This window comes from Schistocerca gregaria, chromosome X (assembly GCF_023897955.1).
Source record: "Schistocerca gregaria isolate iqSchGreg1 chromosome X, iqSchGreg1.2, whole genome shotgun sequence".
In the NCBI taxonomy this organism is placed as follows: Eukaryota; Metazoa; Arthropoda; class Insecta; order Orthoptera; family Acrididae; genus Schistocerca; species Schistocerca gregaria.
In genome coordinates, this window is record NC_064931.1 from 344439597 (window position 1) to 344453627 (window position 14031).

The 14031-nt window shown below is 41.2% G+C and overlaps 1 protein-coding gene across 2 annotated transcripts in view; it reads right to left on the minus strand.

Annotated features, from left to right (window-relative positions):
• LOC126297793 (terminal uridylyltransferase 7-like) overlaps positions 1-14031 on the minus strand; it is a 181570-nt gene that overhangs the window by 47067 nt on the left and 120472 nt on the right. For both annotated transcript variants that reach the window (XM_049988998.1, XM_049988999.1), the window contains exons 7-9: positions 13709-13895; positions 12785-12935; positions 3126-3293 (exon numbers count right to left, since the gene is read on the minus strand). In XM_049988998.1, the coding sequence (XP_049844955.1) occupies positions 3126-3293; positions 12785-12935; positions 13709-13895 (506 nt within the window). The remainder of the gene's footprint in view (positions 1-3125; positions 3294-12784; positions 12936-13708; positions 13896-14031) is intronic.

The window sequence follows — 14031 nt, forward strand, 5'->3', positions numbered from 1 at the left end:
TTCAAGCACCGGCTAACCATCCGTTCAAGCAACTTGCAAAGAATGTTGGTGAGGCTAATGGGACGGTAGCTGTCCACCTCCAAAGGGTTCTTCCCGGTTTCAGAATGGGGACAACAAGACTTTCCCGCCATTGCGACGGAAACTCACCCTCGACCCAAATGCGGTTGTAAAGATCGAGGAGGCGTCGCTGGCAGTCCACTGAAAGGTGTTTCAGCATCTGAGAGTGGATGCTATCTGGGCCAGGAGCGGTATCAGGACAAGCGGCGAGGGCACTGCGGAATTCCCACTCACTGAATGGAACATTGTACAATTCAGGATGGTGGGTGCGAAAAGAAAGACTCCGACATCCTATCCGCTCTTTAATGGAGTGGATGCCCAAGGGGTAGTTGGCAGAAGCGGAATTCAGAGCAAAGTGCTCTGCCAAGCGGTTTGCAATGGCGTCAGAGTCAGTACAAACTGCTCCATTCAGTGAGAGCACAGGGACGCTGACAGGGGTCTGATAGCCATAGAGGCAGCGAATCTTGGCCCAGACCTGCGATGGAGTGACATGGAGGCCAATGGTGGACACATACCGCTCCCAGCACTCCTGCTTGCTTGCGCACGCAGCCGTTTGAAGGCGATAAGGTGTTTGATTGAGTGATGTCGCTTGTAACGCTGGAGCGCCCGCCAGCATGCTTTAATCGCTTCAGCGATCTCAGGCGACCACCAAGGCACAGTCTGCTGGCGAGGGGACCCAGAAGAATGGGGAATGGCAGATTCTGCGGCAGTAACGATGCCGGTGGTGACCGATTGAACCACTGCATCAATGTCATCGTTAGAGAGATGCTCAATAGCGACAGTGGAGGAGAACAAGTCCCAGTCTGCCTGATTCATAGCACATCTGCTAGGGCGCCCAGAAGACTGACGCTGTGGCAGTGACAGAAAGATCGGAAAATGGTCACTACCACACAGGTCGTCATGCACTCTCCATTGGACAGACGGTAAGAGGCTAGGGCTACAGATGGAAAGGTCAATGGCGGAGTATGTGCCATGCGCCACACTGAAGTGTGTGAATGCACCATCATTTAAGATCGAGAGATCGAGCTGCGCCAATAAATGCTCAACGATGGCGCCTCGAACTGTTGCCACCGACCCACCCCACATATGGTTATGGGTGTTAAAGTCGCCCAGTAACAAGAAAGGTGGCGGCAATTGGGCTATCAGAGTAGCCAGGACATGCTGTGCGACATCACCATCCGGTGGAAGGTAAAGACTGCAGACGGTAACAGCCTGTGGCGTCCACACCCGAACAGCGACAGCCTCTGAAGGTGTTTGGAGAGGTACAGACTCGCTGTGAAGAGAGTTCAGGACATATATGCAGACGCCACCAGACACCATTTCATAAGCTGCCCGGTTCTTATAATAACCCCGGTAGCCACGGAGGGCGGGGGTTCACATTGCCGGAAACCAAGTTTCCTGCAGAGCAATGCAGAGGAAAGGTTGAAGGCTGATAAGTTGGCGGAGCTCAGCTAGATGGTGGAAGAAACCGCTGCAGTTCCACTGGAGGATGGTGTTTTCCATGGCTGAGAAAGGCGTGACGGGACTGGGAAGGGAGATTACGCCGCTGGGTCACCTGCTGCCTCCGATTTAGCACCTGTGATAGTGCTTTCCATGGCGTCTGATGGACCGGCGAGTCGGTGCAGAAAGAGGCACTGCACAGTGCAAGGTGTAATCTGCACGCAGAAACAGAGTCATGCGCAAGAGATGGAGAGCGGACAGGACTGCAATTCAACGGTGTATAAGCTGGCGAAAGGCCTGATCGCAAGATGGACATAATGTACCAAGTAAGGTGCCCTTCCCCAATCGTCTCACTCTTCGGAAAATTTTGAGAGATGGAGGTCAAACCCAACAGGGGACCATCATATAAGGCCGAAAAGTTTGAGACTCCTTTTAGTCGCCTATTACGACAGGCAGGAATACCGCGGGCCTATTCTAACCCCCAAACCCGCAGTGTGTGTGTGTGTGTGTGTGTGTGTGTGTGTGTGTGTGTGTGTGTGTGTGTGTGTGTGTGTGAATTCCTAAGGAAACAAACTGCTGAGGTCATCGGTCCCTAGACTTACACACTACTTAAGCTTACTTATGTTAAGAACAACACAAACACCCATACTCAAGGGAGGACCCGAACCTCCGGTGGGAGAGGCAGACAAATGCATGAAGAAAATCAATGACATTAGAGGCAAATAAAAATTAATTTTGTTTGTATGCATTATAACTACAATCAAGTAGTTGAAAAGATATAGTGGGTAGTGTTTCTATGCAATATTTTAAAACATTGTGGTTTGAAATGTTGCTCTGGCCTTTCAAACAAGAAGTCTCTGTGAAATTTTAATACATTTCAGCAGCACTATTTTTAAACAATCTATAAACTCTCTGATAAACAGCAGAGACAATATCAAAAAAAAAAAAAAAAATAAATAAATAAATAAATAAATAAATAAAACCTAAATTCAGTAGACACTTTCACAAAGAACTGTCCTATGTCACCTCATCAAATGCACTACTACACTTTCAATGCAGAAAATTAAAAATTCTATTCTCCGATTTTGCTACGGCTTAAAGCAACTTTCCTCTCACCACTGGACTGCTTTCAGCAAGAAGGCCAACAGTCAATAGCTCAATGTAAAAATGCAGGCCATGTTTATGTGTTTAAGAGTCAAGACAATTTGCTGAGGAATACGTGTCAAGACTTCAAGCCTGACAACTGATCTCCATTATGGATATAATAAACTTACACAACATATTTCACAATGAAGGCAGAAGTAATAATAAGTAAATTAATATAATAAAGTAACACCAATTCTTTGCGGAGAACAATCTAGTTAGCATGGCCCTAAAGCTTGAGTTACAAGGCCAGTATAGTAAATACATAAGTAAATCCCCTACCTCTCACCCCTCTCCCTTCCCTCCCCCCCTCCCTCTCCCCCCCCCCTCGCTCGCTCGCTCTCTCTCTCTCTCTCTCTCTCTCTCTCTCTCTCTCTCTCTCTCAGCAGATCAACCACTGCTGAAGAAAAGTAATAAAAGGAATATAAATATGGAATCTTCTTCTGAGACAGTCCAATCCCATTATTTTTGTTTAATTTACTCACCTTCAATTATAATCTTCCTTCTGCCATTACTCTTCTCAATGCCTCGTTTGTCAATACGCACAATATAGTCAGATAGAGGATAGCGAACAGAAAAGAACTTCAGCAAGCCCAGCCACAACTCTCCAACTGTGGATTTATTTCTGCTTTCCCAGCTTGTTCTTTTTGTACCTGTTTAACATATAGCCGAAATAACAAAGTGAATAAATCTAGAAACACAATAGTTGCCACAATACCTCATAGGTATGACTTTATTTACTCATGTGTAAACAAAGAAGTCTGGAAGACAAACATTAAAATAAAGGAACTGTGTTCAGGATATGCTAAATCCTAAGTACTAGACATAAGTAAGCTGCATCAAAACATGTACATCAAACATGGAATATACTTGAACTACGGAGGGAAACACTACTGTGTGTCATCGCATCAACGAAATAATTAAAAATCAACTTAAAAATAAATAAAACCATCATCAGCTTCCTGTATGTCTTGCCAAAAACAGTGATGAAAGTAACATGAGCAACAGAGATGAAACAGTTATTTCAAAACCCTCAGATACCTTTTTAGGTGAAAGTATACAGTTTCCGCAAATAAAACACCACACTATGTGGCAGGGAAGCCTCAAATCCCAAAGTTACTTCCAAATTTATCGGTGTTTCATCAAAGTATGCAGCCACTAACAAATAAAGTGAGTTAACTTCAAGTTCTTCTACAAACTGGAATAAAATTTGTTACTGTACTTTGCATAACATAACACTGGCTTGAAGAAGAAAAACTAAAAATGTCGAGTCTGACAAATTTTGGGTTAGGTAGCTATTTCCATATAACTATACAGAGCCATGGAGAAAGCTGTTTGTATATAAAAAGTGGTATAACATTTGCACTTATTCGTTTCCCAAAAGATACAGTGTAAATCGCGTAGTCATCAATCATCTGTTTGTTTTGAACTGCTTGTGAGATAAAAAAAAAAGAGGAAAAAAATTGTTAGGGAAAGATAGGGACTGCGCCTTTTGTGTTTGGATTCAGGAGGAACTGGCCACCGTCCATAAATAGCTGGAAGCTGTGTTGGTCACGGTCGACAGGCTCCAGGCTGTTGTCCTGGGCCGCGGTGACATTGGGACACGAGTGAGCACTTTGGCATCTCTGGAACCTGTAGCATCGTCTGGGATCTCTGATGCCACTGCATCCTTGGATTCCGACGTACCTGCCGGTCATAACTTGCCCAACGGTGATTGGCGAACCGTGGCGGGGTCGTGGATCCCTGGGCAGAAGGCGAAAATTAGTGCTGGCCGCAAGGCTGTACCCTTATGCCTCCATAGCAGGTTTGAGGTACTGCCCACTGCTGAAAGTACTTCTGAGCCAGCAAGGGCGGCCTTACCAGTTGCGGCAGTGGCCAGTCTTCCTGAGAGGTCCGGACAAGTGAACAGGGTGAGACTGCTTGTCATTGGGAGCTCCAATGTTAGGTGGGTAATGGTGCCCCTTAGGGATATCGCACCTAAGGATGGGAAGAGAGCCCATGGTGCACTCGGTGTGCATACTGGGAGGAGTCATCCAAGATGTGGAGAGGTTCTCCAGGATGCCATGAAGGGTACAGGGTGCAGCCAACTGCAGGAGGTGGCTCATGTCGGTACTAATGACGTGTGTTGCTATGGATCGGAAGAGGTTCTCTATGGTTTCTAGCAGCTATCTGAGTTGGTGAGGACTGCCAGTCTTGCTAGTGAGATTAAGGCGGGGTTCACCATCTGCAGCATCGTCAACAGGACCGATTGCGAACATTCAGTACAGAGCCGAGTGGAGAGTCTGAATCAGAGGCTCAGACAGTTCTGCGATCATGTAGGCTGCACATTCCTCGCACCATAGGGTGGTGGGGTTTTGGGTTCTGCTAAATAGGTCATGTGTCCACTACACACAGGAGGCGGCTACAAGGATAGCAGGGGCTGTGTGGCGTGGACTGGGCGGTTTTTTAGGTTAGACAGTCTTGGGGAAGATCAAAAAGGGCTCCAGTCTCAAAGGGTACAGGGCAAAGAAACAACGAGAATCGACCAAGCAACAGTCAGTATTGTAATTGTACATTGTCGTAGATGTGTGGGAAAAGTACCAGAGCTTCAAGCGCTGATAGAAAGCACGGAAGCTGAAATCATTATAGGAACAGAAAGCTGGCTAAAGCTGGAGATAAATTCTGCCGAAATTTTTACAGAGGCTCAAACCGTGTTCAGAAAGGATAGATTAAATAAAGTAGGTGGTGATGGTAGTAGTTTATCTTAGAGTGAAGTTGAAATAGATAGTTCCTGCAAATTACTATAGGTAGAGGTTATACTCAACAGCCATACCGAAATAATAATTGGCTCCTTCTATCCCCCCCCCCCCCCCCTTGACTCGGATGATATAATAGCTGAACTGTTCAAAGAAAACTTTAATCTCATTACAAATAAGTACCCCACTTATACAGTTATAATGGGTGGAGACATCAATCTACCCTCGATTTATTGGCAAAAATACATGATCAAAGCCATTGGTAGACAGAAAACATCACCCGAAATGGTACTAAATGCTTTCTCTGAGAATTACTTTGAACAATTAGTTCATGAGCCAACACGAATTGTAAATGGTTGCGAAAACACACTTGACCCCTTAGCCTCAATAATCCTGATCTAATAAAGAGTGTCATGACAGATAAAGGGATTAGTGAACACAAGGTCATTGTAGCAAGGCTTAAGAACATATCAACCAATTTAAAACGGCAGATAAAAATTCTGCTTGATGCCTCCATTCCTTCCAAGCTAATTATGTAATTTTAGACCAGATATGGCTCCAATGCAAAGATACAGTATCGACAGCAATAGCTAATCATACCGCATAAGTTAATAAGAGACAGGACTGATCCACCATGGTACACAAAACACGTCAGAACACTGTTACAGAAGCAATGAAAAAGGCATGTCAAATTCAGAAGAATGCAAAATCCCCAAGACTGGCTAAGTTTCACAGAAGCTCGAAATTTAGTGCAGACGTCAATGCGAGATGCTTTTAATAGTTTCCACAATGAAACATTGTCTCAAAATATGGTAGAAAACCCAAAGAGATTCTGGTCAAATGTAAAGTACACCAGTGGCAAAAAAACAGTCAATACCGTCACTGGGCAATAGTGATGGAATTGTTACCAATGATGGTGTCACTAAAGTGGAGTTACTAAATACAGTTTGCTGTAATTCCTTCACAAAGGAAGACGAAGTAAATATTCCAGAATTCAAAACCAGAACAGCTGTTAGCATGAATGACATAAAAGTAGATATCTTAGGTGTTGCGAAACAACTCAAATCACTTAAGAGAGGCACATCTTCTGGTCCAGATGGTACACCAATCAGGTTCCTTTGAGAGTATGCAGACATAATAGAACCTTTCTTAGCAATCATATACAACCGCTCACTTGACGAAAGGTCTGTTCCTAAAGACTGGAAAATAGCACAGGTCACACCAATATACAAGAAAGGAAATAGGAGTAACCCAATGAATTACAGACCCATCACTGACATCAATTTGCAGTAGGATTTTGGAGCATATACTGTACTCTAACATTACGAATCACCTTGAAGAAAATGACTTATTGATACATAACCAGCACGGATTCAGAAAATATCGTTCTTGTGCAACACAGCTAGGTCTATATTCCCATGAAGTAATGAGTGCCGTTGACAAGGTATCTCAGATCGATTCCATATTCCCAGATTTCCAGAAAGCTTTTGACACAGTTCCTCACAAGTGACTGTTAATCAAATTCAGTGCATATGGAGTGTCGTCTCAGTTGTGTGACTGGATTCGTGATTTGCTCTCTCAGAGGTCACATTTCGTAGCGATGGACGGTAAATCAAGTAGAACAGAAGTGATATCTGGCGTTCCGCAAGGTAGTGTCATAGGCCCTCTGATGTTCCTGGTTTACATAAATGATCTAGGTGATAATCTGAGCAGCCCCCTTAGACTGTTTGCAGACGACGCTGTAATTTACTGTCTAGTAAAATCAGCAGATGATCAATTCCAATTACAAAATGATCTAGAGAGAATTTCTGTATGGTGCAAAAAGTGGAAATTGGCAGTAAACAAAGAAAAAACTGCAAGGACATCCACAAGGGTACTAGAAGAAATCTGATAAATTTTGGGTATACGATAAATCGCACAAATCTAAGGGCAGTCAATTCAACTAAATACCTAGGAATTACAATTATGAGTGGGGGTTTTAATATTTGCTTCCTGAAAGAATCAAAGCAAAAAACTGATCTTTTAAACTGTCTTTTAACTTTTAAATTAAAGCCTAAAATAGAAGCAGCAACATGGATAACAGCAATATCAGTGTGAACCATTCACCAAATATTTATAAATGTGTCATGTAAATACAATAGACAAACTTTCAATACCTGTTTTGGGGCTCAAAATGTACAAATAATTTCTGTAGAGCTAAAAAATCATTGTCAGATGACCCCAACAGTCTGATAAAAAGGAAGACTGTAGAGGAACTGGAGAATAAAATCGAGGTACCCATGTTACACAACTGATTGTTTCTCCAGAAACAGTCTTATCAAAAATGCAGAAAAGACAATAACTATGAATTTACATACAACACAAAGGATACACCCCTCGAACTCTATCTTAACATTATCTGACAAAAACTGTAAACAGCACTAAATTTCTTGGAATATGGATCCAAGGAAACCTAATGTGGCAGAGCTCCATCAATAAGTAATTAAGGACCACCTGCTATTGCATGAAAACTCTTACTGACCGCATGACACAACAAATGATAAAAATATATATTACACACAGGTGGAATCATTGTCGAGATACAGCATAATTTTTTGGGGCAACTCAGCTGCCAGTAGAAGTTGCTTTATTGTCCAAAAAAGAATTTTATGGACCACAGGTAATGTAACTACTAGAAGTTCACACAAGCCAACATTTAAGAACCTACATATTCTTCCACTACCTCGTTATAAATTTTGGAAGTTACATGTTTCATTAAGGAAACAACAGACACTGAAGACCAACTAGTGCAAAAGAAATGAAACAGTTCATACATACAGTACACGGCAGAAAATGGAACTGCATAATGAATATGCAAAAACAAGACAATATGGGCCCCTACTAGCAGGGGAAAAAACTGTACAACAAATTACCACACCACATTCAGATGTAAAAAAATTTAACGAATTTTAAAATGGCTCTAAAAAGGTATCTTTTAAATAAACTCTACTATAGTGTCGATGAATATACACATCTTAAACCATAAATAAGCTAGTGAAGCTAGCTGCTTTCTAAAATCTGGATGCATTCCTGTAGAATACTACAGCCAGTAACAATCAGTGTTAGTGTATGTCACACAAATTCTAAATATTTTCTAATCTTTAAATTTGTGTCACTTATACAAATGCAAAAGCTGTAAACTATAGTCATGAAGACGCCACAAAAACTGTAAACATTACTCTGATTTTTTAATTAATAAGACTCATTTATTCATAAGAAAAATACCATGATTTAATGTAAATTTGTTTCTGTTTTTAAATAAACTGTGAGCAACATGATGTAAAAATAATACAAATTCTGTTGCTTTTTAACTAGAAAACTTGGTTCTTGAGAAGAGCATGAAGACAGTAATCTGTATGTATACGTTTTCTTACAGTTTTATGTATGTACAACTATTTATATTTTAGTAAATATGCAATTCATAATAATCACACATAAATTCACGTTGTCTCATCTCATCATCTCACAAAAATTGACTCGTTCATAATCAATTTGTAGCTATGTACAAAAATGAAACAGATCAATAAAACAATCAATCAATCAATTTAACTCATCAATACAATGTGCAAGCATTAAAATATTACGAACTGTTGCATGGGCTAGTATTACAACACAACGATAAAATATTTCAGTACATGTAGATGGAATAACAATTTTTAAATGGATAAGTATTTGTTTTGCACCCCAGGAAACATCACATGCTGAGCAGAAGCAACCACTCAAACAGGAACTGAGAAGACTTTGGAAGAGTCAACAAGAGAAGATCAACAAGCTCCAGACAGTTGTTGATTTAAGTACAGAGGAAGTCTGCCAGACAGGATCTGAAGCCATCCCAGTTTCCTGTAAGATACTAGCGGAAGTATACAAAAGGACAAGATACCTTTTCATCAGTAGCATCTTCCCAGTCTTGGTTGGCAACCTGTGATTTAAGGTAAGTCTGCCGTGTGAACTAGAGACTTTACCAGTTCTTTTGTGTTCGAGCTGTAAATTTCTTGAACTATGCTGCTGTATCGCAAACACACATTTTTTTAGTACCTACACAATGAAAACTGTCACCTGATTCAGGGAGTGAGAAGGGAGGGGTGGGGAGTGGGGGGTGGAGGTAGGGGGTTGTGCACATGGGGAATCTTTCAGTTAAGTGAAATTCTGATAATCAAGTTGCCACTTTCTCATTCATACAGGGCGACAATTATCAAACTATATGAAAAGAACATAAATTAGTTACAATTACAGCAGTCACACACTTTATTTAACATGTAAATGTCACTAATGATATTTAGGTTTAGGTTATGACATGTTCGAAATGTCTGCCATCACTGTCGATGATGTGGCGCAGACGAATAGCGAAATTCTTCATGACCCACTGAAGTGTCTGAACACCGATGCTGTCGATGACCTCCTGAATGGCTGTTTTCAGGTCAGTAATGGTTTTGGGGTTATTGCTGTACACCTTGTATTTAATACAGTCCCACACAGAGGAGTCACATGTGTGTTCAGATCTGTAGAATATGGCGGACAATTGAGGCCCATGCCAGCCAAAATGCAGTCCCCAAAGTGCTCCTCCAGGACATCAAGCACACTCCCGCTTCAATGGAGTCAAGTTCCATCTTGCATGTACTATGAAATGAGGGTAGCTTTAAATAATGGGGATGAAATCATCTTCCAAAACCTTCACGTAGTGTTCCGTAGTCATTGTGCCAGCAAGGAATATTGCATTGATTATTCTGTGATTCGACATTGCATACCACACAATCACCCATTGAGGGTGAAGAGTCTTCTTGATCGTGAAACATGGTTTCTCAAGTCCTCCAAATGGCACCAACTTTGCTTACTGACAAACCCATTCATATGGAAGTGGGATTCATTGCTAAACCAAACCATATGGTGCATACTAATTCCCATCATGACCCGTGGCCAACCATGCAGTTTGAACATCCTAATGCAAACTGTGCAGAAGTTTATGATTATTTTATTTCATGCAGTTCAATAACAGTCACCCTGCAAATTAATTATGATATGACATGTGAGGGAATACTCAAATCACGAACAAAGAAGTTACTACAGCATGCAAAAATATTAATTCTATTTAAATGAATTTATTTGGACTGACATTTAATACCACAATAACACTATTATCCATCAGAATCTGACAGAACATTCCAGAATTTTATTCAAATACTACAAAATTGTTAAGGCTTTCATGGCCCCTTGTTGACAAACTGGCTTCTGTCTCAGGTTCTTCGACTGATGTTCGTTTGATGATTTTTCTGATGTTTCGCCAGCACATGTGGCTGGCATTGTCAACAATTCACCCTCCATTGCTGGTGGTGGACTGGAGTTGAGCTTGCGGCTGCAGATTATATGTGCCTGGCATGCCAACATCCATGGGCATCTCTGTGGTTCAGTCTCACACAGTGTGTGCTCTACCACAGTAAATTTCTCCACCTACCTCAACCTGCCCTGCCGCTTGATGTTTGGTGATCCTGGTATTGACTGATTGTCCAGTCATTCCAACATGGACTTTTCCACGTGTACATAGTATGCATTATATTTCCAACATTGCAAGTGGGCCCCTTTTCTCCTTTGCCGATCTGAGTCTCTCTTCAATCTTCTTTGTTGGTTCATAAGCAGTCTTTATGCCATGTTTGCACACTACAATCTGTCCGTCACTCTGGGACTTGTATGGTTGAAATGCCATGTAAGACATTTCTTTTTCCAAAGTGTCACTCTGCTGAGTGTTTGACATCCTGACACTTCTTATGTAGCTGATGGAGTACCCATTCCTCCACCAAACGCTTTCCAGGTGCTGCAGCTCATATAGTCATCTTGCTCATGTTACAAGCATATGAACCATGCCTCTCTTCCGGCTCTGGTGGTGATCTGACAGTCTGTGCACATATTGGTCCATGTGTGTCAGTTTTCGATACACGCTGTGTTCCAGGTTTTCAAGATCCCTTGTGACCAGCACATCTAGAAAGGGTAGCTGTTTGTCCTTTTCTAATTCCATGATAAAATTTGTGTCTGCGTGGAAGCTGTTCAAGTGTATTACGAAGTCACCGAGCTGTTCCTCACCAGGGCACCACACAATGAAGATAGCACAGATATATCTGTACCACACCTTAGGTTTACAGGGTGAAAGTCCTGTGGCTGTGTTTCAGACTGTTCCATTATCAAGTTGGCCACTACTGAACTGAGTGGACTACCCACGGCGACCCCTTCCAACTCTTTATAGAAGTTCACATTCCACATGAAACAGCTCATGGCAAGACAGGTATGAAAGAGCCTGGTGACGTCTTACTATGTGTAAGCTGGCGAAACATTTGGCCTTTCTGCTCAAGCACGTGGGAAAGACTGATGCGTAAAGGACTCAGGACATTTCACTGAGAAGCTGAAGAAACTAAAACTTGGACCAAACAACAACCTGGTCAGCTTTTATGTTGTTGTTTGTTGGGGATGTGCATGAGAGTAAACTGCTTCTTTCAGTCCTTTCTGCTTACATTTCAGAGTCAGATTTATTTATTTATTTATTTATTTATTTATTTATTCTTGTCTTTCCCTTTCGGTCTTAATCAGCTTCCTGTGGTTTACTGGTTCCATCAATCAACTTATTTTTGAGACTTAGTTTCCATCACACTTTACTCTCTGAAAGCCAGCTGTGAAATCTGGAAATTGTCAAATGACTCCTGCAGTATCTCATTTTTCAAATCCCCACAAATGAAAGACAGAGATCCTATCATTCCCATCAACTCTATTCTGACTTGCAACTACGTCACTTTTGAGAGACAGCCTTAAAGAAGTCACGTGAAGCAACTTCAGTTTTTTCTTCCATGTAATCCACATGCCTGCTGGATATTTCATTCTACTTTTTATGTGTGTGTTAGAGAGAGTAACATGTTTGCAGAAGTATACATACATATGCACCTTCAGTGACAGCAATCCACAGAAGTAGTTGTGGGAAAATTACAGCAATTGCAATATAGCTCCAACTTTCGCTGTGTGATCTTCATTATTTTTTTTTTTTTGCTGTAATAATAAAAATAATTTTAAAAAATCTAATACAGCACTAGATCTAGGAGCAACTGCAGATACTCTTGCAACTGCAGATACTCTTGCAACTACTGAGGGAGGGTACTGAATGTAGAATTAGCAGGCTTGTTCAACGTATGGACATACGTGTACTTTGGCTGTGTCTAAATGTATTTTTCTACTGTACACAGGAGAAAGAGAGAAACCTATTTGCCCACAGGGAACACAGGGTTTGATTGATTTCATTTGACCTACCCTCTCATAACAGATTTCACATATTTCAAAATTTTGCAGACCTATGTAAATCCTGGAAAATTAATATGTATTTTGGTTAAAATACTTACCCCATTGAGCCTCTGATGGTTTGCCCTTTTCTGCACTAATGGGTGCTAATGGCAATACTGGTGGTTGGACATGCTGAAGATAAAACACTGTCATCACAGCAAAAGCATGTTTTGGAAGTCCACCATCATCTTGACTGGCAAGTTTGCAAACCTATAAATTTTACAATAAATAGCTCTCAAATGGCACTGGAAATGAAGACAAGTCACATGAGATGAGAAAGTCAAAGGAACCACAGCAAAGGGAATGTAGTGTGTTTGAAATGTAAACTACGACCACCACCACCACCACCACCACCACCACCACATCTCTCTCTCTCTCTCTCTCTCTCTCTCTCTCTCTCTCTCTCTCCCCCCCTCCCCCTCCCCATGTGATAGCCTAAGATGTTTCTTAAAATTTAACAAATTTTCGTACAGTCCAAATACCCAGAACATGAAGATGGTTACTTACTAGTATGATCATACATTTCATAAATAATGTCAATTCAGTATCACAGCTCAGAGCCACATTACCACAAAGTGGTGAGGAATTGCAGCAGATATTGCAAATAGACACCTGTTGCACGATGTTTTCACCCAAGTTGAGTCAAAGAAGCAGCATATGGTTCGAGTGATCTGGATTCTGACTTTTGTAAAGTAACATTTGCAATCCCATTTGCTTCTGTACCTTGTAAACCATGTATTACTACCACAGATCAAGTGTTAAATTTCAATTTGTCACATACCCTTTCCTAGAGATATTCAGTTGCAGCCAAAACAGTTCTCTGAACAATTTCAGAGATTTAAGACTAACCAGCAAATATAATAGTTTCATAAATATAACAATGGCACATATTATATTAATGAGACTTATTGTAGAGCTTTGTTATTAGTGCAACATCAGACATACATAATACAAGCGCTTATATCCACAGTATAGCGACTTACTTCTGCCCAATGACGGAATGTTATGCCCAATGGAAGAACTCTATCATCTATAGCACCATAATTTGACAAGAGTTCTGATAGCTTCACAGCTTCAGTATTATTCAATGCAACATCACATGAGAAGTCATTTTCTCTATCTCGGAATGTTATTAATGGCAGTTCACACCCAACATTTAGAGTTACATCTCTGCAAAACAAAATTTCAAACAAATCAAAAATCAAAAATGTTGCAAATAAATTATTTATTTTCAATACTGGCAGTTCTGTTAGTGCAAATAATAAATAAGTGGCCATGCACAGGTACACTGCAGTGCAGTACCCTC